The 23,744-nt window shown below is 37.4% G+C and overlaps 1 protein-coding gene across 3 annotated transcripts; it reads right to left on the bottom strand.

Moving 5' to 3' along the window:
• LOC140162435 (synaptic vesicle 2-related protein-like) lies at positions 1 to 23,744 on the bottom strand. Of its 3 annotated transcripts, none has more exons than XM_072185670.1 (16): positions 23,528 to 23,744; positions 22,909 to 22,984; positions 20,904 to 21,016; positions 19,174 to 19,344; positions 18,167 to 18,291; positions 17,404 to 17,467; positions 15,133 to 15,258; positions 14,444 to 14,575; positions 12,839 to 12,915; positions 9,835 to 9,911; positions 8,230 to 8,331; positions 5,873 to 5,984; positions 4,473 to 4,557; positions 3,339 to 3,428; positions 1,591 to 1,704; positions 1 to 660 (listed from the first exon to the last, which is right to left on the bottom strand). In XM_072185670.1, the coding sequence occupies exons 2-16, from the start codon at positions 22,967 to 22,969 to the stop codon at positions 592 to 594; spliced, it is 1,518 nt and encodes a 505-aa protein (XP_072041771.1). In that variant the 5' UTR covers positions 22,970 to 22,984; positions 23,528 to 23,744; the 3' UTR covers positions 1 to 591. The 3 variants fall into 3 exon arrangements, with proteins under 3 accessions (XP_072041771.1, XP_072041772.1, XP_072041773.1); XM_072185671.1 differs by having other exon boundaries at positions 20,904 to 20,989; XM_072185672.1 differs by lacking the exons at positions 20,904 to 21,016; positions 23,528 to 23,744.

Genomic DNA, 23,744 nt, shown 5'->3' with positions numbered 1-23,744 from the left:
TTTGTTTTTGATACCAGGGGGCACACACACATTTAAAAAGGGCTGTATACGCTACTGAAATCCAATTTCATATAGCTAAGGGCACCAGATTCTGGTGCAAAACATTTTGTTCTTGACTTGATGTTGTGACTACCACAGACATACTCATTGCATTTTTAATGCTTTTACTTTACATTACATGTACATTGTCCAATTGTATAAATGACATAACATTGTTTGTACCAAATTCACAATTTAAGGTACAGTTTCTAAAAAAGATTCCGCAATGTTACAGACAAGGCACAGAGGGGTGTCTTTAGGGTGTCCAAAATGGTCAAGGGGTGTCTTTAGGGTGTCCAAAATGGTCAAGGGGTGTCTTTAGGGTGTCCAAAATGGTCAAGGGGTGTCTTTAGGGTGTCCAAAATGGTCAAGGAGTGTCTTAAGGATGTCCAAAATGGTCAAAAATACCTTGTTCTACAAAATCAAGGTATCCATTTCCTATTCACTCCATTATAAAAATCAGAATTTTAGGGTGTCCAAATTGAAAACAGGGTGTCCAAATGACACCTGGACACCCCTCTGACTAATGCCTTGGTTACAGGTACAGCATCATCATAGTGTTAATGATGGATGTGGCTCTTCTGAAGATTTCAATGAAGATTTGGTTTCCTTCAATTGCGACTGGAAAAAGAAAAGAAGATAAATAATGAAAAAATGATGTAGTAATGCTGATAATGACAATGCTGATCATGATGATGGCAATGACATTGGGCTATTCCATTTAATATCCACACTACCCTTGTGGAAGATTTAGCTAAAGATTAACACAGAGGGAGTATGAGTTTTGAATACAAGAGACAATTGGGTAACTTCCATTTGAAGTACTTACTTTAGTTGTGGATATAAGATTTAGGTAAAGCTATAATATAGGGGGAGTGTGGGTTTCAAAATGATTAACCCTGACCAATAAAAAATTGCAAATTATATCAATTTATTTTAAAAATAAATAAATATATCCGGAGATCTCCAGATTTAATATAAGATCTTATATTAAATTAAAGCACTTCAGTCTTAGTCTTTCACATGGTATTTTAGTACTCCACTGGGCATTATAATCATACATAAATGAGAAATTTGAGAAAAATTGAGGGCGTCGCTGTGGAGCAAATCACACATAATTTATGGCTTTAAACTTGGTCATGTACAAGTAACTGCTCACTCGGGGGGCACTCATTAAAAATGGATGACAGGGATATGTGGCCACATTGGCCCCCATTTTTCAACTCCCTCTCATCCAATGATCCCTTTTTTGTTTTCCTGTCACCAAAAGACCCCTTTTTTCAAAATAATCTTTAACAGAATGACCCCATTTTGCCATTATTTTTCTTCAAATTTTTTTTCTTGTCAAATTTCAAAAAATTTTGTATCAAATTTTATATCTTGACCCAAAATGTTTCCAAGTCTCACTGAATGACCCCCTTTTTTGGTCAGATTTTCCCCAGTCTCACAAAAAGACCCCCTTTTGTTGGACCTTATCACTAAAAGACCTCTAGTTTGAACTGCTAGCTGTCACAACATCCCCGAAGAGTGCCTCCCCCGGTAACTACTCACCACAAGATTTCTGCCTTTAGTCTCAATAGGAAGGAACATAATAGCCACAGCAGCAGCAAACCCAAAACCTGCATACACAGCTATGGTAGCTGAAGGAGATATATCTAGAAACACCTAGCAAAATAATAAAAACAGTGTCATGGATTATTAGTTATTAGGTGAGGTTTTGGGGGTGAGACTAGATGTAATCCGTATCACCCCTAAACCTCACCTGATAACGATTTTATCATACCGTCCAAATAAGCTCACATAACAAAAAAAAAATTGTGAGCGTAATTCTGGGCTAGAACAATTTTACTGAAACCCGTCTACACGGGTTACCTCGTAAAGTAGGCCTAATTCTCCAGTAAAGTTTGAGAGCTCAACCAGCACTGTCATCTTCCACACCAACTCAACTGTGAGTTGGACACAAGTGAGACCACTGAAACCTGCTTTTCGTTGCAAATTTCGTTCAGAAAATCTCTCTGTATTATTTGGAGTCGCAAATCTCAGTGTAATCTGTGTTTCAATACAGACACACTGACTTTGTGCAGCCTATTATTGAAGCACGATGATTGTTATGAAACAATCTTTGCTGTGCGAGTTGTCATGCAGAGCCGTGCATGCATGTATTCTTACTAACATGATACTGTGCGTCGATACACGCATCTGCAGGTATGAGGCCAGATTTTGCTATTTTTTAGAGACAAATCAAACGTTTTGCAGATTTATGGGGGGTGTATCACCCCACCCGCACCCCCATGTCTACGGGCCTGAACAGTGCTACCCTCCTGCACCCAACAACCCCCAGTCTGAAATGTTCCAGTTGAAATCCACACCCCTATAGAAGACATGACCTTAATCTTCCACACAGGGAGTGTGAATTACAAATGGGGTTACCTGAATGGGTGAATCCATTTGAAATTCACACTCCCTGTGAGGGAGATTAAGGTCATGTCTTCCATAGGGGGTGTATGGATATCAACTGGAATAGCCCATGCACCTTGTACCCCTAAATGGCATAATACATGAAAAAGCTACCATCAGTAGCGGCTCCAGGAATTTTTTCAGGGGGGAGGCAAAGTGAATTTCAGGGGGAAAATCAACAAATTTTGCGCAAAATTACCACAAAAAGTTGAAATGTTTGTAAATTTGGGTTTAACTGGAGGGGGGAAACAGGGGGGAAAGTTTGGACTGGGGGCATTTGCCACCCCCCTTGCCCCCTGTGGTGCCACCACTGGCTACCATAGAAAATAACATGCTTTGATTCTGAACTTCCAGTGTCCCCTGCAAAAGATAAAGAGAACCAATAGCAAGAAAAACACTATTTTTCTTACACAAAATATTGAAATAAGCAACCCTAAAATGTGTACTGTTAAAGCAAGTTCCCCAAAAGCGAGATGCCTTCTCAAAACACCCATTTATGAAAAGTTGGTGTTGCCACCCTACAATAAGACTTTTTTTAAATACGGGTGCATAGCAAATTACATAGTGAGTGACCCCCAAGGATTGCATAGGCAGTTGGCCTGTAACAATAAATACATACATTGTAAAAGATTTTTTACCCCCATGTAAATGATTTTTTTTTTTGGGGGGGGGGGGAGGGGGAGGGAATCAACCAATTTTGTGCAAAATTGCTGCAAAAAGTGGACATTTTGTAATTTTATTTTTTACTGGGAGGGGCAAGAGTTCTGACTAGGGGGCATTTGCACCCCCCCTGTGGTGCTGCCACTGAAGATCAAACATTAATACATAACAGTAATACTCACCTGAGCTACAAATGGAGTTATAATGCACGCGATTCTGGAAATAGATCCACAGGTTCCGAGACCTATACCTCTAACATGGGTTGGGTATACCTGATAAGAGGGCAAAATAAACCTACAGATTTATGGATAATAATTATTGTATATGTCGTTTTTTGCATCACATACTGACGTATCTCAAAAGGCTGCCTGTGTGAATTTTATTATCATTGCTGTATTTCATATTGTTATTTTATATTTCAGCATGCTTCTTTCTTTTTTTGAATGGACATGAGATTGTAATATTGTGATAATGCCTCAAAATTAATATATTAAGTTAATTTTACAGTATCTCATCACAATTAGATGACAATAATATAAAAACCCAGTAAAAACTCAAATTACAAAAATCACTTTTTGCGGCAATTTTGTTCAAAATTTGTTGATTTTGCCAACCTGAAAATAATTCCTGGCGCCGCCACTACTCCCCTTCAAATCTCAAATCTGCAAAATTCAGCCTTTTTTAGCAAAAAATTACACTTTTTGCAGCAATTTTGCGCAAAATTTGTTCCCCCACCCCACCCAAAATTCCTGGCGCTGCCACTGCTCCCCCTAAATCTGCAAAAGTCACACTATTTTAGCCAATAATTTAATCATTTTTAAAATCCTGTATTCAACCTGAAAAACATCACCATCTTCATTTCTGATCATTGTTAAACCAATCCAATCAATTATTCAAAATTAATATCCCTGATATATATTGCTCTAAAATTGGGCTATTCCAGTTGAAATCCATACACCCCCTGTGGAAGACATGACCTTGATCTTCTCCACAGGGAGTGTAGATTTCAAATGGAGTCACCCATTCAGCTCAATGGGCTATTCCATTTAAAATCCACACTCAAGATTTTGGAAATATCTTCTATAGAAGGAATATGAATTTCAAATGGAACCTATTAGCAGCTCCATTTGAAACTCACTCTCCCTCAGGGAAAGATTCAGGTTGAATCTTTATCAGCAGGTGTATGTAATTCAAATGGAGTTACCTAATGTGCTCATGCATTCCATTTGAAATTCATACTCCCCCTGTGGCAGATATTTCCAAAATCTTCCACAGGGGGAGTGTGGATTTTAAATGGAATAGCGCCATCCACCTACCTCAGGTGTATAGATATATATAGCTGCAAATGCACCAGCTATGTGTCCCCTTGCAAGAAATAGAAACACTGTCAACATCATTTGACTGTAGAGAAAAAAATGAAATGTATCTATAATGAAAGACAGAGATAAAAAGACTTTATCGCATCTGATGTCACTGTCAATCAAATTCCCTACGATCCTTGATTAGTTAATAGCGTGTAAAAGGAAGGCTGATTTATCTGGTGCCGATCAGAGAAAAGGAATAGCAGAAAATGGCGAAAAATTACATACTTTTACAAGGCAATTAAAAAGCATCTTTTCGGGCATTGTTGACATGGTGCCTTTGGAAAGAAAGTTTCCTACTATAAAGACCTAACTTTTGAGATGGTTTGTAAAATTAACAATAAGGCGCTCGGTTATCATCACAACACTTGTTGTCGTCAGACGCGATAAAGTCTTTTTATCTCTGTCTTTTATTGTAGGCCTATGTATATCAAGCACACATCTTGTCCCATATTCTATGTGTGATATGCTTGTAAGGCCAAAAAAAAGTATTTGTTTCAAACCATTGAAAAAAAATTGGGTCAACCTTTTCGGGATGTTGAAGGGGGCGGCAAACTTGCACCTTTTCTCCAGCCTCCCGGATAGGAGCAGCCACGGAACGCCACTGTTAAGCATAAATTTGGCTCCCCCACACAATCAAGACAAAGGACACCAATGTGCTCTGTTTACTTAACCATGAACATTACTTTATTTTACTCCGTCGACTTCCAACTTCAAAGCAAAGCTAATACGGCAATCAAGCCTGACACCACCTTAGAAGGCCTTCGGCGCATCCTGCGCAGGAAATGGCGAGACACTGACTAAGGAAAGATAAGTCATCTTGTTCAGAGCATGCGACAAAGAATCCAGGCAGTGACAGACAGTGATGGTGGGCACACCAAGTATTGAGATGTCAGCAGAAAGAGTTCATGAGATAAGTCAGAGATAAGTAAAGGGTAGCAAGTATTGAAACTGGAAGTCGAAGGAGTAACTGGGCGCCCATAACTCGACCAAATGATATCGTAGAGCAATGAAAGAGGTATCAAAATGCGCAGGAGAAAGCTGCGCTTTATATACATTAACTATGTTTTTGCTATATATTTCAGTTCCCGATAAATCTGACCATCTATAATCGTTTTGATACTTTATTGGTTGAGTTTATCTTCCAATTGGTCAGAGCTAATAATTTTGAAACCCATACTCTTATACTCCCCCTGTATTATGGAACAACTGGAGTGAGTATTTCAAATGGAAGTTACCCAATTGTCTATTCTATTCAAAACATATACTCCCTCTGTGGAAGACTTTAGCTAAATCTCCCACAGGGGTAGTGTGGATATTAAATGGAATAGCCCATTTTTATGTAAAAGACGTACCTTTTTGTGCAAATTAATAACAAGAGTATTGATCCTGCACATAGCATGTTGTGAATTGACATAGTCTTTTTACGCCCAGCAAAGTCTATGATGCCCAATGTGATGAGGTGACCTGCAAATAAAGAGGAATTTTTTGGCATAAAAATATTATCCTGTTTTGCCAAATGAAACATAGCTAAATCCCGATCCTTTAGTTAGTCCTAACTGGCAATAAAAGCAAAATTTTAATATAATTTGCAAATTTTTTGGAAATAGGCATTTTGGAGGTGATTTTCTCAAAAACTGCTAATTTTTACTGGAATCTGTTATGCTAGTTGGATTACCCTAAGACAGAGAAATTTAAGAAAAACAATCGGACGCAAAAATTGCATGCATATTGGCAATCGGACACGACAACCATTTATTGACTTTTGTTTAGGACCCGCACCAAGTACCTACACTCTCAGCCGTACTATAGCAAAAGATATAATAGGAGATTCTCTAATCGAGCGAACAATACCCAACCCAAGACTCTAGCGATACAACGACCAAAGGCGCAGAGAAATCTTGTTTTGGATAAACCAACACGTGATCCAAACTTGCATTCGGGTAGCCGCCACCCGAAGCTCAAATTCTGAGCGTTTGACCCCGAACCCTTGGATCATTAAATCAAATATAATGGCTGGAAACTCAACAATAAATTACGGTACTGGTGCATACAGGTCAGACGCTCCCGAGTGTACCAATTCTCGAGACTCTCAACAGGTGATCGACCTGAAGTTACAAAGGATAAAGTATTAATGTTAGCATTCTATGACATGTACATATATCATAATAAATAAATACAGAAAAGATAATTCAAAACCCCACCTTATTTTATTTTGCTTACTGTGTGAAGTCTTTGACCCTATAAAAGAAAGCATATTCTATTAACACCGTCTTTGAAGACACCTGTGCTTGCGTGTAACAATATGATTCTCAATTCCTGTACATATTAAGAAATATATAATTTCGGTGACTTACTTCCCTCTTGAACTGTTATCCTACATCGGTTAATACAGAACAAATATATAAAAAAATTTGTAGTAACATATTGAACACATGATCTATTAGACAGTGTACATTGTACCTTTGAAGATCTGAGAAAGGGAAAATAATTGGCGTCAACACTCCATTCCTTCCTCCTTATCTACATGAATCATAATTCTTGATTTTTAAACTTGCAGACAGTTGAATGCTTTACTTAGCTATTTAACACACTACTATGTAGTAGATGACTGTACCTAAGTAGATAATTTTTTCTGCTGTTAAACGGGTCATTACTTATGACTGTCACACACAATTATATTTTAACTCCTTCTCACACGCCCATATAAGGAGCGGTGGGTGGGAAAATTTGTGTTGTTGTCGAGTCCGATACAAAACCAACAGTGAATAAATCACCACCTAATCACGCCCGAAACCCGCGAAGGTGACAAATCCCATTGGTTCCCGATAGAGCCAATCAACACAAATATCGGCATGACAATGATTGACCTCTGACCCGGTAAACAATAACATGGATCGCCCAATTTCTCAGCGATGGTAAATGAGTTTAACTGGTTGCACGGTGTTAAACTTTATTCCCATACTTTTATATACTTATCATCATTACATTTATAGATACAATGAAAAACAATATCTAAATTACTGCCTCGAGGAAGACATATGGACTTATAATAGCTACTTCATCAATACCAATATCAAGAGTAGATAGCTACTTCATCAATACCAATATCAGCAATAGATAGCTACTTCATCAATACTAATATCAGTAGTAGATAGCTACTGCATTGATACCAATATCAGTAGTAGATAGCTACTTCATCAACACCAATATCAGCAGTAGATAGCTACATCATCAATAACAAAACCAGCAGAGTGTTGCTCACACCAAGTAACTGCATGCACAATTCTCTTCAATGCTCATACTTGTGGAACCCATTATTCACATTTTGACCTTTGCTGATAGATGCAAGAGATACACTGCTTTAGTTCCCATTGAAACAATGAGCTATTCCATTTAAAATCCACACTCCCCCTGTGGAAGATTTTGGTAATATCTTCCACAGAGGGAGTATGTTTTTCAGATGTAATTGGTCAGGGTTAATCATTTTGAAACTCATGCTCCCCATGTATTATGGCTTTACCTATATTTTCCACAACTGGAGTGAGTATTTCAAATGGGAAGTTCTCCAATTGTCTATTTGATTCGAAATTCATACTCCCTCTGTGGTAGACTTTAGCTAAATCTTCTACAGGGGTAGTGTGGATTTTAAATGGAATAGCCCAATCCAATAACCTCCCTATAAAACAACCATGTACATGTACACACTTACCAGGAAATTCAGCCAGTGTTGTGATGATAATTTTACTGTAATCCTTTTTGGTTAATAATTGGCAGCTGTCAAAACAAGTTTCATCTGCATTTGCTGGGGTTGCTGCAAGAAGAAAATTAGACATGAGAATGTGACACATATAACCAGGGTTCAACGATTTTTTTTGCGGTGCGAAATCGCGCTGCAAAATTTTCCTTACTCCGTGCAATTTCATTTGCTCTGCGAAATTCAATTTTTTCCGCTCAATTCACTATGAAATGTGAACAAAAAGGGTCTTATGTTTGTCTATTTTTTTTGAGCATTTTTTGAAGTATCACAGTAATGTAATCATTTGCTAATCTGTCTGTGTTGCTTACTTTTGCGTATTTATCATGTATCATAAAGGTTGTGTGTGAAGAAACATTGAGGCATAATATTTAGGCTATATTGGAAAATCAATGCATCTTTCCTGCCATAACATATGGAAGTGAAACTTGGACATTAAACAAAGATATGGAAAGGAAACATCAGACTACACAACAAAGTATGGAAAGGATGATGCTGGGGTATACAAGGAGAGATCGGAAAAAGAACAGCTGGATGAGGGAACAAACAAGAGTAAAGGATGTGTTAACAACAGCAAAAAGAATTAAATGGAGGTGGGCTGGACATCTGAGTAGGATAACAGATGAAAGATGGAGTCAGCTCACAACAGAGTGGCAACCGTTGTATGGAGTAAGGAAAAGAGGAAGACCTCGAGCTAGATGGAGAGACGAGCTGGTCAGCTACCTGGGAACAACAGCCTGGACAGGAATTGCAGGAGACAGGAGACATTGGCAGAATTTGGGAGAGGCTTTTATCCAGCAGTGGGATGACATGGGCTGATGATGATGATGATGATGATGATGATGATGATGATGATGATGATTGGAAAAGCACACACATGCATTTAATAGTTGGGGATGTATAGTAGGGGTAAAAATAGTGATTCTGTGACCAAATCACAGGGAATATGACTTGAAAGTGTGCTTTTTTTTTGTACTTTGAAGCTTGAAAAAAGTATGAAATGGTCAACTGGTGGGAAAGTCCAGATAGAGGGTGCTGTTCAAAATGGCCACCAAAATGCTTAAAATGGTCAAAAATTGCCATAAATTGTGTGATTTAGATATCATAATGCTAAAAATATATCCTACATGACACAGTGTATAATTTCATATTTTGACATGGTTTTTTTTCTTCCTGTGTTTTTTATATGTGGGCTGTATGTAAAAAACTGTCATTTATAGTAATTTCAGGAAAACAGTGCAAGAAAAAAACTGACAGACCTACTTTTTAGGTCTGCTTTTGTTAACAAACAATATTTTAGGCCAATAATGTTAGTGTATCTATAGTCTATATATCTACCTTAAGTTACCGGCACTAGCTTCGAAGTTCAGCGTGTTCTGTGTTAGCTTAGCGTTACTTGGTGCGTATATATACATACTTTTACGCGCGCGGTGCAACGTGCCACATATGTACACGTAAGGAACCATGCTAAGCCAACGCAACACATGCGAACTTCAAAGCTAGTGCCAGTGACTCGAGGTAGATGTATAGACTATAACACATATTACAATCACACCTTACCTGCACATGAGTGTCCTTTAGAAAACATTTCTGTTGTAAGTAAGACTACACCATAATATATAAAAGCCATTGCAAACCTGGGAGTAATAAAAACATATTTTGACAATTTAACATGCCACATTGTCAACACCCTGTATTATAAATATTTTTTTCCATAAAGATCCATACTCCGTTGAAATCAATATTCTATTATTGACACAGATAAAGAAAGTTTACATATGCATTGTGTTATAGGACTTGCACCTGGAACTTAACTGAATGGGCTAAACGTGTTCCTTTATACCTATAAAGTATAATTGTAATTCTCAAATTTAAATATATCACAATTTTTACGGGCGATTTAAAAATCTTTACGGACAAAATGCAGTAAAACATATACACAACAAACAGCAGTCGCCGCTAATTAGTGTATTGCATTTCAAGTTAGTGTACTGGAAACAAAACCCTGGTTTTACCTGAAAACAAATAGATTTTTCTTGTAATAGCAACTCATATGGGGTACTAGAGCATGCACAAATCGTAATAATGTGTAGAATATAGAAACTCTGTCGTATCTCATATGATAGTCATGGTATGCTTAGCCTGAGTCGCTCGGCCTATCTCGAACAAAATCGCCATGCGTAGCTATTGAAAAACGAGAGGATTCGCTGTACTATCACAGCAATTTTTGACACGAAGATATAGGGATGATGACGATGTGCATGCAAGACAAGCATCAAACTTTTAGTCAATCTCATGACCATTAATTGGGCTATTCCATTTAAAATCCACACTACCCCTGTGGAAGATTTTTGACATATCTGCCACTGGGGGAGTATTAATTTCAAATGGAATGAGCACATTAGGCAGCTCCATTTGAATTTCATACACCTTCTGAGAAAGATGCAACTTGAAACTTCCCCTGAGGGATAGTGAGTTTAAAATGGAGCTGATTCCATTTGAAATTCATACGCCCTCTGTGGAAGTTAGTGTGGATTTTAGGTGGAATAGCCCATTTAAAGTTTAGGTTTCTGACCCATGTCTCAAGACGCACAATAACTAATAAACTTCAAAACTTCTAAGAGGGATTTTGTGGTAATTCATTATGTGGTTATTGGTCTTTTTAAAAAGCATTTCTTGTACATCATACAAGAGGATTTTGCGTTGAATAGACCTTTTCAAATCAAGATCGGAAAAGATTGGAAAACCACAGTATTTATTCAGTAAGCTAGGGGGCCAAATTGGCTCACAATGAATGAAGCGGAATCATGTACCCTTTCGAGTGAAAATACAACATACAGGGTGTCCAAATAAAAACAGAACCCTCATTGCGCCCTCTTTTTCTCCTATTTCTGACAAGTTGATCAAATATATTTTGGTATGTAAAGAAACCCTAAAAATCGTTAGCTTTAATAAACCAACCAAAACAATTATTTCAATTGGCTCACAATATTTGAAGATATGCCCCCTTTAAGAAATGTACCTGTTGTCCACAGATGAGGTTTGGCTACATCAAAGATTAAAATGAAACACACGGTTAATGACATGATAGATAATAGCATTAGGCTTTGGAACACATTCACTATGAGCGAGGATCACCAGCTAGCCTCCAACATCTTCGCAACCGTATTACTGCTGTATTTGCAAGTATACGGCACACAAGGAGGGTACGCAATGCAATTGATGCAATGATGACCAGGGCTGAAATCTGTATTAGTCAAGGAGGCAACCAGGTAGAGGGAAAAGCAGCACAGTAAACTCACTTCAGAAGAACCAAGGACATACCAAACAGCCCTTTTCAGGCTACCTTTTATCCCAAAAAGAAAAAATGACATGTTGTAAATAAAAAGCAAGCAAGAAACAACAAAGTAAGAAACATAATAAAACAAAAAGGCATATATTACCAAGAAAAAAAATAGCTGTAATTGGAAGTATAGCAAGAGAATTAGAATCCCACATCAATTTTGCCGACAAGTTAATGACACTCAACACAATCCATAGCCCATAGGCCCACCGGTAAAGCCCATTCCCTACATAAAGTTACTTTATAAAGTTATCATTGAGGAATGTTTGATATTCATCCATGGACAGAGTGAAACATGGGTACATTTCTTAAAGAGAGCATATCTTCACAAATTGTGAGCTGATTGAAATATTTCTTTCGGTTTATTAAAGCTAACGAGTTTCTTTACATACCAAAATACATTTGATCAACTTTTCAGAAATAGGAGAAAAAGAGGGCGCAATGAGGGTTCTGTTTTTATTGGGACACCCTGTATTTAGCCAAAATCAACATGAGTCATCATACACGCAGAAATATTTTCTAAAGGTATTGTACTGCACTTCACAATGTGACAGTAAATGAAAGAAAAATGCGAATGTTTGTCGTCTGCGGCACATTTGATTTGGTCTTTGTGTGGTCTTCGCAATATAAATATCAATCTCTTGCACAAACCATACCCAACGCTTGATCGTGTCTTTCACGCAGATTTGTGTTCAGATGTAATAGTTGCGTTTGCTTTAGTGTCAATGACCTGGAATTGTAAACAGGGTCATCCATAACAAACTTCGGAAAACTTTGATTTGAAAAGGTCTATTAACACATATTTCAAACACAATAGAGTGCATCTTTATTAGTATCATATACTAGATTTCGCAGTTCTCAGGTTGGGCGGTTCTCGTGATATCAATAATTACCCAACACCTGTTACCATATACCTGCCCTGACCTTTTAAACTACTATATGAGACGTCTCTTAAAGATCAAGACCCAACTTGACACCCTTTAATCCACTCTGTTGCGCAGTTATTTGTCTTTTTAAAAAACTATAAAAAAACTTACTTATTTCTACTAAAGTATAATTATTACTTGCATTTTTTCTTATCGCACAACAAAGGCTACCCAATTTGGCATGGTACATAACTGCACTAGAAGTGCACACAGAGTATACTGTTTACACTTACAAAGTAGGTTATTTACATGTTTTATATTGTTCATATTTGATAGAAATGTCAACTCTACCTACCATATAAACAGAAGTAGTGATGTTGTTATGGAAGTTTTTCTATCACTGTACAAGTCAACAAATGTTCCTCTATCACCCTGAGGGGAAAACATATGAAAATACACATTAATGTGTTACATGTTCCTTACTGATTCAATTCAACAGATACTGAGATTATGGATGTATAGGATAGTACTAACCAATCACGTCGCGCCTTTGCCCTGACGTAAGATGCAAAATAGTCTTTTTAATATGGTCTTCAATTATACAATGTATTTGAGATTGATTTGAACTCACACATTTCGTCGCTGTTTTGACAAACTGTCGTATGACGAAAATGCAGTTTTGAGAAAATCGCATTTAAAGTTTTTCCAATTTTTGAAGACCCACTGGACAGCACCAAAGTAAAATATGTTTATTATTATCAAAGAATATAATCAATAATATATCTGTCTTTGTTCTCAACATATTACAAACTTTTATTCATTCACTAATTAGAAGTAATTAATCTGCAAACTCATACGACAGTAGGCCAAAACATGCACAATTTTAAAACCTATGTATTAATAATGATACGTCATGTGATACGACAGTATGTCAAAACAATAGGCAACTGCAGTTACACGGTGGTCTATGGCAACGTATCATGATACGACTGTATGTCAAAATGTCAGAATGACGTTTGGGGGGGGTTTACATAAAAACCATGTCGTATCACACTAATTAGTGCCATATCTCATTAACTAATTACATTTAGGTCTCAAAACTTTGTGAATATATAGAGTATCATTCACAGATTTTGAAACTCATTTTGCCCAAGAATCGCTCTTACGACAGTATGTCAAAACAGCAACAATTTGTATGCTGCAATTCCATAAAGGGAATTTAAGAGTGATATGCATCATAAATAATACATTGCTCAAACTCAGTACATGATCAAATGGATTCCATGGTGAATTCTAACCGAGATAGTTATCAACGGGTGGTATATTGTTGGTTAAGTACTACTCGTGTTGATATTGATCATAAAAACTATTGGTGTTGATGAGTGGCTATCTACTGCTGACAATGACATTGATGAAGTAACTACCTCCTGCTGATATTGGTGTTGATGAAGTAGCTATCTACTGCTGATATTGGTGTTGGTGAAGTAGCTATCTACTGCTGATATAAGTGTTGATGAAGTAGCTACCTACTGCTGATATTGGTGTTGATGAAGTAGCTATCTACTGCTGATATTGGTATTGATGAAGTAGCTATCTACTGCTGATATTGGTGTTAATGAAGTAGCTATCTACTACTGATATAAGTGTTGATGAAGTAGCTACCTACTGCTGATATTGGTGTTGATGAAGTAGCTATCTACTGCTGATATAAGTGTTGATGAAGTAGCTATATACTGCTGATATAAGTGTTGATGAAGTAGCTATATACTGCTGATATAAGTGTTGATGAAGTAGCTATATACTGCTGATATAAGTGTTGATGAAGTAGCTATATACTGCTGATATAAGTGTTGATGAAGTAGCTATCTACTGCTGTTATAAGATGGCTACATGCAGGTCAAGCAAGGGAATCTATACCAAGTTCCTATCTACCTTATATATCTTAGGTGTGTATACTTACAGAGCCACTGCCTACTTTGAGATCTCCCGGTGGCAATGACTTTCCATTTGTTTTGGCAACAAGTTTCAAGATGTCTAAGGCAGCTTCTTTATTCCCACAGGCAACATGGTAATAGGGACTTTCTGGTAAAAACTACAATGATAACAAAGAGGTATTGGAGAGTGTTCATAATGCTTTAGCATATCAATTTGTAAGCGCTCTTTAGCAAAGTCATTGTTCATTTTGCACAAGATTTGCAATTTAAAGATAATTGTCCATTAAAATGAGGCTAGCATATGGACAATATTGCAAAAATATTGCAAGGAACACTTGAGGTTTTGACTTTTAAAACATACATTTTGGTCAAAAATTGTGCTGGGATAGGTTGTTTTCAACAGATTTACCAAAATTGTTGTGGACAAATTTTATGTAATTAGTAACTACTATAACATTCACAATAGGTCCATTACGTAACAACAGCACAATTTCATAACACATTAATCTTTTATATGACTCTTGCAATTTGCCGACAATCACATAGCTTTGACTACATTTGTCGACAATCACATGGTTTTGACAACAACTTCCCCCCCTAGCATCACCCCTGTATATAGTCCAATTCAAAATATATAATTACAAATATGGGTTTGAGGGCACAAAATGACAAGAATCCATATGTTACATGCCGAAAAAAAACTTTGTCAACTTACATAACAGCAGGCAATGAATATAATCAGTGGCAATGCTGCTATCACCAGTAACCATCTCCAGCCTAGAGTTGGCATGACAAAATATCCTACGGCCACTACCCATACTATACCAATAATCCAGGAAAACTGATAAAGTAAACATGAATAAAATATATTCAAAATAGAACAGAAGAGAATAAAAGAGAACAGAATAGTATACAAATATTGACTGCTATGAGGGGCACAGTTAAAATTATAGGCCCGAGGTGATGTCAAAACCATGACTATGCCCGAAGTGACATCACCGAGGGCCTATAATTTTAAACTGTGCCCGAATATTAAGCAGTCAATATTTGTTTTATATACCGAATAATATAGATTCTTCTCATTTGATTGGTTAAAAGATTTCCTGAGCTGATACAAGCATGCAAGAGCAAGGGTGCAGAATTTGGACCGATATCTACCGATAACATATCTAAAACCCTACCGTTTCTGTGCTAACATCACACAATGCCAAGTCTTCAGGTCATAGTAATTTGTCTAAAAAGTGACATTTGGCAGGTGTAAATCCTTGACATGTAACAGATTGTAAACAAATCACTGCATGTACTCACTATGGCAGTGAAAGGTCGTCGTCTGCAAGGAGAGGTCAAATTCATCGCGAACTGTGACTGCTATAGTCTCTTTTACAACACTGTAATCAACGTCGACCGTATAGTGGGTGCGTAATGTTTACGAGTGATCTGTGTATTCGGGGTTGTGACTATTCAATTATTTATCGGGCACAGTTGAATCTATGCCCCCGGGATAGTTGCTTATGACGTCATCTTGATAAAAAAAAGAGGGCACAGCTATTTTAATGACTCCACTTTTGACCAATCAGATGAGAGGAATCTATATATGAGGTATATAACACAATATACAGGATAGCATAGAGAAAAAATTGTTTAATTATTACGATGGAAACATTGGTCGACCGCGTACACGATTGATTTATAACACAGAGTCACAGTGACGTACATAGTGCGGGATACACACATCAAATGATCGTGCCGTAGCACAACTGACAGAGTGACATGCATTGGCAACATCATTGCTGGGAGTAAATTCCAATTTTCTTTGCTTTACCTCAGTTGTTTGACTCAATATTAAAAAGGGACATACAGGCTGTATCAAAATGATTGGTACCCATCAATGTTCAGTGATATAAATATCACTGCCACATCAAAATGCAACGTAGGATCAACATAATTTGTTGATGAATGTGATAAACAGTTATATTACAACAAATTATGGTCATTTCAAGAAGATCCTACTTTGCATTTGGAAGAGGCAAGCTTTTCAATAACCACCAATTCTGATGGGTACCAATCATTTTGATACAGCCTGTATCTGACAGTAAAAGCTAACCCAGGAAGCTAACATTTTATGGAAAAGAAAGACTAATCTATTTTTATGGATATGTTGCAATATGGCTTTAATAGAATAGAATACAACAGAACACTGAACATAATATCATATAAACACATCACAAGAAATAAGTCCCTCTCTGAAAATTTCATCATAACATCATAAAGTAAAACTTTGTTCCAATAAAACTTACTTAGAAATAATTATATGATTGTTTACTAGGTGTTGTGTGAAAATAAAAGATGTCCATGACTTCATGGCTGAATGAACCCAAATTGAAGATAAAAACTGCTCTTTCCAAAAGTCACAAAGTAGGCCTATGCTTGTTAACTGCAAGGCGTACTGGGACAAGGAATGGAACTTGCCATCTTACAACTCACTGTGCTGAACTCTGCTGTACCAAGGGGATTTGCATGGCTAAATGATCAAGAATCGATACACATTACAGTAAATGTTCACTTAGTGAGGATTTTAAACTTCACTCAACCACATGGGTTTTTCCATTAGTAACAAGCCATGAATCAACTTTTGTGACAAGCATAATTAGCTTACTTTGTGACTTTTGAAAAGGGCAGTTTTTGTCTTCAATTTAGGCTCATTCAGTCATGGAAATCTCTTATTTTCACACAACACTTAGTAAACAGTCATTTAATTATTTCAATGTTAGTTTTATTGGTACAAAATGAACCCTTACAATGTTATATGACAAAATGTTGAGAGGGGGACATATTTCTTGTGCTGTGTTTAGTAGAGAACATAACAGAATGGAACAGAGCAGTAATACAATGGAAGAAATTTAGAACATAACATAAGAATAGAATAGAATGCAATAAAATAATAAAATAGAATAGAATGCAATAAAATAATAAAACTGAGTCTTACCCCAACAAAAGTCATCCAAAATCCACGCACAGTGGAAGGATAAAACTCTGAACTGAGGACCGCTCTGTAAATAAAAACAATTTACAGTAATAAGATCAAATGCAACTTAATCCATTGTTATGAAAAAAAGATAAATCCAAATTGTAGGTTTCTGTTTAGGATAAAAACTCTCACCTGGGACAAATATTCATGTACAGTTATGTAGGTTCATACGTGCAGGTAGTAAACAAGAAGTGAAAAGATTAAAACTTTCAACTGCACTCACCAGGTTATTTTCCCAAATATTTCAGAACCAACTGGTTCCTTCCTCAGTGGGTGATGGTGTGTAAGAAGCTGCTGAGATCAGTGTTTCTAGAAGATCTTCTACTAGAGTTGCCAGTTGGTTTCACTGATTTCAGCAAGCTTCATGTGTTTTGTGACTGTGAAGTTGTTAAACCTATTTGGGACGAGCTTATTTAACTATTGAGAATCGTTGAACAGATGATAATTTACAAAACGGTGCTGCTTCTGCTTTTCACATACCTTCTTTAAGAAACAGGTCTTGTTCCACACTATTCCACTTACTCTTTGGGAATTATCATCTGTGCAAGGACTTTGTTCACATTCTCACAGAATTCTTGTGCTAGATGCCAATTATTGGACTGTGAATGTGGTCCAGGAGGCTGTTCCATGTCAGTGCATTTTGCTGTTGTGTCAGGATTTAAGATATGACCTTGTGAAAAATTATAAGTTTTTTTTTTTTTTGCTTAGTGTAAAAGCTTACGTTTGTGCTAGACCTCCAATACCAAATCCTACCAGACCTCGTAACGACAATATCCATATATAGTTGGGTGAGAAACTGGTGAGAAGACCAAACACAAAAAGCCAAAGTCCTATCATGATCAAAGCCTGTATGGAATTGGAAAAATTGAATGAAATCACTGCAAACATTCCAAAATGGGAATATATCAGAGCTTCTCAGGGGTGTGTAGTGAGCCCACAGAGTGCGCCTCATATAATTATGAGACAGAGATAAAAACAATTTATCGCATCTGACGTCATCTGTCAATCAAATTCGAGCACGGTTTGTTTACAAGTGTCGTGATGATGACTTGCTGAACGCGGATTTATAACCGGGCGCCTTATTGTTAATTTTGCACCTTTCGACATGCAAACCATCTCAAAAGTTAGGTATTTATAGTAGGAAACTTTCTTTGGCGAAGGCACCATGTCCACAATGCTTAGAAAAGCTGCTTTTTGCCTTGTAAAAGTACGTAATTTTTCGCCATTTGCTGCTATTCCTTTTCTCCGATCAGCACCAGATAGATCGGTCTTCCTTTTTTACGCGCTGATTTTAACCTGTGTAAACCAATCAAGGATCGTAATTGACAGTGACATCAGACGCGATAAATTCTTTTTATCTCTGTCTTTAATTATAGTGAGCCCACAGAGTGAGTCTTATAGTTTGGATGGACAAAGCATTGCTTTAGGAATATTTTCAACATTGGGTGCTACTGGCTATTGGGGGGTTATTACTTGAACGCAGAGCATGGAAGCGATGCAGCCGGTAGAAGTCGCTGTAGTGTTCCAGGCCTACGCGATGGCAGGGCAATGGCGGCTTCCATCGTTTTATTACTTTTATCATAGAGTGACACTTCCCAATCTTTATATTACCTGCTTTGGATTAGTGCTGGGGGGGGGGGGGTGCAAAGCAGGTGGTCCTAGCTCCCCAAGTACTTTGATTTTAGAACAGAATTTAATTTTTACAGAAATATATTAATTTCCTATTACCGTTTTCCGTCCATAAAGATCAGCAAATTTTCCCCACAGCGGTGAGCCGAAAAGATATCCAACAAACACTATTGTAGTTATGAGAGCTTGTTGCCATTTTGCCAGATGCCACTTGCATTCTAGTTCAGGACCCAGAATACTCAGCAACATCCATATCCCTGCGGAGCATATCTAAGGAGAGAAATAAAACAAATCAAACCATATAAAATTTAATCAAATCAAATTCAGTGGCAGTGCCAGGAATTTTTTTCCGGGGGGGGGGAGGGGGGGACATTGAGGGGGCAAAGTGAATTTCTGGGGGATCAACAAATTTTGTGCAAAATTGCTTGAAAAAGGTGGAAAAAAATTAATTTTGGGTTTTTACTGGGGGGGCAACAGGGAGGGCAAGAGTTCTGATTGGGGGCATTTCAAATCAAACCAATATATGTCTGATCTTGGTAAATACTGGCATGTTTTTATATCTTGTGAAGAAGATATTTTTGGTGTAGAATGGACAAAGTTACCAAATAAATACATCATTTTCAACCAAATCTCATGAAGATAACACACCAAATAAACGATACAAGAGGATACCTTGAATATAATTGGAAAGAAAAAGAGCAAGGTACACCAACATGATGTGGGAAAACAAGTAAAATACAGACTAGACGGTACGCAGAGGGGAGACAAAACATAGACCCTGGGTCTATGGACAAAAACAGCAAATGTGGGCATTAGAAGTAGGTAAAGTTTGAAAGCCAAAAATTACTAGTTGCATAATTATTTTTATTTTTTTGCCAGTCTATATTTATAACTTACAAAGCAGCAGTAATAAGTTATAATTTATTTATTTATAACAATCGGCTAGAAAGCCTGGACAAATCCAATAGTGAAAACGCTAAATGAAACACCAAAAACAAAAGGTGCCAAGGCAAACAAAAGGACAAGGACAGGTGGAATGGAGAAATAAAAGGAGATTAAACAAAATGGATAAAAAGAAGGAAACCTGACTACACGAGGTGGAGACTAAAGGCTGGTAGGGAAGTACATTTAACAACGTCTTCAAGCAGGTAGTTCCACAAGGTGGGAACATGGGTAAAAAGACCTTGAGGCAGAGCGTGAGGCTTCGGAGAGAGGCTATTGAGATTGCGGAGCAGTGGCGTAACTAGGTTGGTAGCACCCGGGGCAAGAAATAAAATTGGTGCCCCTACCCCCCACCCGAGAATATCTTAGACGCGGAGGTGTGGGAATGGCATCGGCATATTTTTTTAAGTGAGGCCGATTTGACGCTCCCCTAGTAGTAGCACCCGGGGCACGTTGCCCCCCTAGTTACGCCACTGTTGCAGAGAGTGGTCTTGGGGTGAGGCTTGAATGGATTGGGAGAAGAGCAGAGATGGTTGAGGATCTTGAAAAGATGGTTTAAGGCAGCAATGTCACAATGCTTTGACAGGCTTGGGAGATTGCATTTACGGAGGTCTGCATGCACTAGGATCCACAACATGCTCATCTATTAGGGGCACATTTCTTTAACCTTAATACATTTGCACATTCATTGAATGACCTTTGAAAATTTGGGTACAAAAACTCATGCTCTGCAACTTGAGGTCAAATTTTGTACTATGATTGTTTAATTGAGGTTATTGAACTATGCCATTGGGATGAGGCCATTGCGGTCCATAGTGATGAGAGAGATTCTGGATTTATTTCAGGGTTCATAGATTCATGCTGATCTATATTATTTTGTAACTAACCGTCAGTGCAGCATTGATAAGAGCTATTTTCACATGGAATCGTCCAAATCCCATATGATCTATGGCTTGCTCTACAGTAAATTCATCTGTGATTAGGAAAGCAAATTCATCTTCTGTGAATAATAAAGTAATTGGATTGATTGAACTATTAAATAAATAAAATAATTACATGCATTCAAAGGGTAGTGCCTATAGTTCAATTAAGTTCAGTTTTATTGTATCAAAAAAAAAAAAAACATATTTGGGACTATGTAATAATTATAAGCCCGGGGGCGGGGGGAATTTCCAAAAATCGCTTAAAGGGGCTGTGCAATAATTATGAGCCCCCCCCTGGAGGGGGGGATAAAATTTCAAAACAGCTTGTCAAAAATCGCTTGCCCCTCTCGGCCTGCCAAAAATCGCTTGCCCCCCCTCTCAGCATGCCAAAAAATCTTTACCCCCTTTAAATATGCCAAATTTTTAGGATCCCAATTTGCAAAGCTTAAATGGTCTACATGTAGATATATGTGACATGATCAAGGGGAATGAGTCGGACGTCGCTATAAATATTGTTTTTGAGATATTGGCAAAAACGGTGCCGGTGTTCAAATCCTTTTGTTTTATATTGTTTTCAGCCATTGATAAATTGCTCCTAACTCGGTAACCAAATGTCCGATTTTAATGGGGTTTGCATCAAAATGCAGCATTTGTAAACTGCCAGAAAATGATGTAAAAATCTTCAAATTGAAAATTGCCGACATGTGACTCATTCCCTTGATCATGTCACATATGTTGCAAGCGCAGTGAGCAGGAAAATTTGCATTTTAAAGCATTTGCGTACTGTTTTTCTTTTATTTAAAAGGTGCTCCATGAATGTGTGCCAAAACTTAGCCCCCTCTCAGCTGGCCAAAAATTGCTTGCCCTTTTTCCCCCAATTTTACCCCCCCCCCTCAGGGCTCATAAATATTGCACATGCCCTTATGCAATATAAATAATTAATTGAAGGAGGATTTTGTGATCCTAGCATCCTCTTTTTATGACAGTGTTCAGTAGATATCCACGAAAAAAGCTTATTCCCAAATTTTCAGTGGATTCCGATTTTGCGTTTGCGAATTATGCATGATTATGTGTATTACACTGTTCCATAGGCCACTGTTGTAATTTCATTCTGGTATACCAGAACGAAATTCCAATTTGACGATATTTTTGCTAAACGAATTAATCTGCAAGAAATTTTGGTACATAAACATTATGTAGCCAGAGGTTTCAGTGGTATAAAAATTTCAACTTTTTTTGAGAAAAGTAGGGGGATAAGGCTGTGGATCACGAAATGCCCTTTTAATAGATGCAAGGTACATTATGGTTCAAAATGACATGTTGGACGAAGGCTATTCCACTTGAAATCCACACTACCCCTGTGGAAGATTTTGGAAATATCTTCCATAGGGGAATAAGGTTTTCAAATGTTTTCATTTTGCCCTCCAATGTTCATTATTATTTGATCATTCAGCTTAAAATTGGCAATTGTTCCGATAACTTTCTCGCACTTCGCATTTGTCAAATTCATTGGTTCATACTTGATCAAATTTAGCTTCAAATTGGCACTTTGCGCGGAACTTAATCTGGGAGCAAATTTGTGCACGCTTCGCATGCATTTGTCTCCTTCAATGTTCATATTTGATTATTTGCAGCTAGACACGCTACTTTGAACATATATTCAAGGATTTTACACCAACCTTCTTCTCCCATGTCTCAAAGAAATTTACACCACTGTTGTTGCCACCCCCATACACACACACACACAACTATGAAGTCCTACACCATCATCGCTTGGATCCACAAGGGGCCTGTGCATTCATTTTATACCCCAAGGCCCGTAATGGCTCTCGGCGGCACTGCAACATAGATTGATTACCGGTAATGAACAAATGAATGAACGGATGGATGGACGGACAGAATCGGAATGAATGAATGAGTGAATGAATGAATGAACGAAAGAATGAATGAATGAATGAACATATCTTACCATCACTGCTGCCACTATTTATTTCAGTCATTCCAATCATTTTATTATCAGTTGTTGCCATGGTTTATGTCCATTTCTGTAATATATAATAAAAGCAATAATGTCCAATTTCCATAATGAGAATTTTAAATGTTTTCCACAAAATGTTCACTATCAGATACAGATATTATTTATATATCTCCCTTCAATCTCAAGCCAATGAGGTAAAACAGAGAAAATTGCTACTTCGGCCTTAAATTAATATTGCCAATGCATGTGGTCAGCTCGCCTATTGTTTAAAAGTGGAGCTTCAAATAGCTTCACGCAGGAACAAAAAAAATAAGAAAACACAAATCATACAGTATACACACATGACACACGCAGTTTATATGCCGGGTTTATATTCACGTAAGCAAAATATTTCAGCCATCACTATTTAAATATTTCAAATGATGAACATCTGGTGAATTATTCCCAGGATTTAATAAAAAAATTGTATGCAGGCTTTAATAATATAGTCTTTCATAGAGTTTTACTGCACCTGTGAATTACAATCGTGCAATAGTAGAAATTCGAGAAAAACTGAGGTGTCACTAGTGTGAGCACTCACACATTGCTAAGTTCAAGTTCAACCACAAACCTTGACTGAAAACAAACAGACTAATCAGATATCTACACCCAGCATCTGCACTTCCATGATGAGATATCTGAGTACCTGCATACTGGTGTAGATTTGAGCTATATACATAATTTTGTAGGCATACAGTCTAACCTCTCTTATCCGAACCTCTTGATCTCTCTGCACAATGAATTTCCAGTCTGTTCGGGACTGTACCCGGAAGTAAACATAGTAAAGA

This window comes from Amphiura filiformis, chromosome 10 (assembly GCF_039555335.1).
Source record: "Amphiura filiformis chromosome 10, Afil_fr2py, whole genome shotgun sequence".
Taxonomy (NCBI): domain Eukaryota; kingdom Metazoa; phylum Echinodermata; class Ophiuroidea; order Amphilepidida; family Amphiuridae; genus Amphiura; species Amphiura filiformis.
Note: the sequence above shows the minus strand (reverse complement) of the source record. Positions and strands in the feature narration are given on the sequence as shown.

What these genes read in the sequence shown, in the direction of transcription:
- LOC140162435 (XM_072185670.1), bottom strand. Translation starts at nt 22,969, where the DNA reads ATGGCAACAACTGATAATAAAATGATTGGAATGACTGAAATAAATAGT. An exon ending in AAATAGTGGCAGCAGTGATG is followed by an intron (nt 21,017 to 22,908) that starts GTAAGATATGTT and finishes TATTATTCACAG; the next exon opens with AAGATGAATTTGCTTTCCTA. An exon ending in ATTGGAGGTCTAGCACAAAC is followed by an intron (nt 17,468 to 18,166) that starts GTAAGCTTTTAC and finishes TTTTATTTACAG; the next exon opens with AGCGGTCCTCAGTTCAGAGT.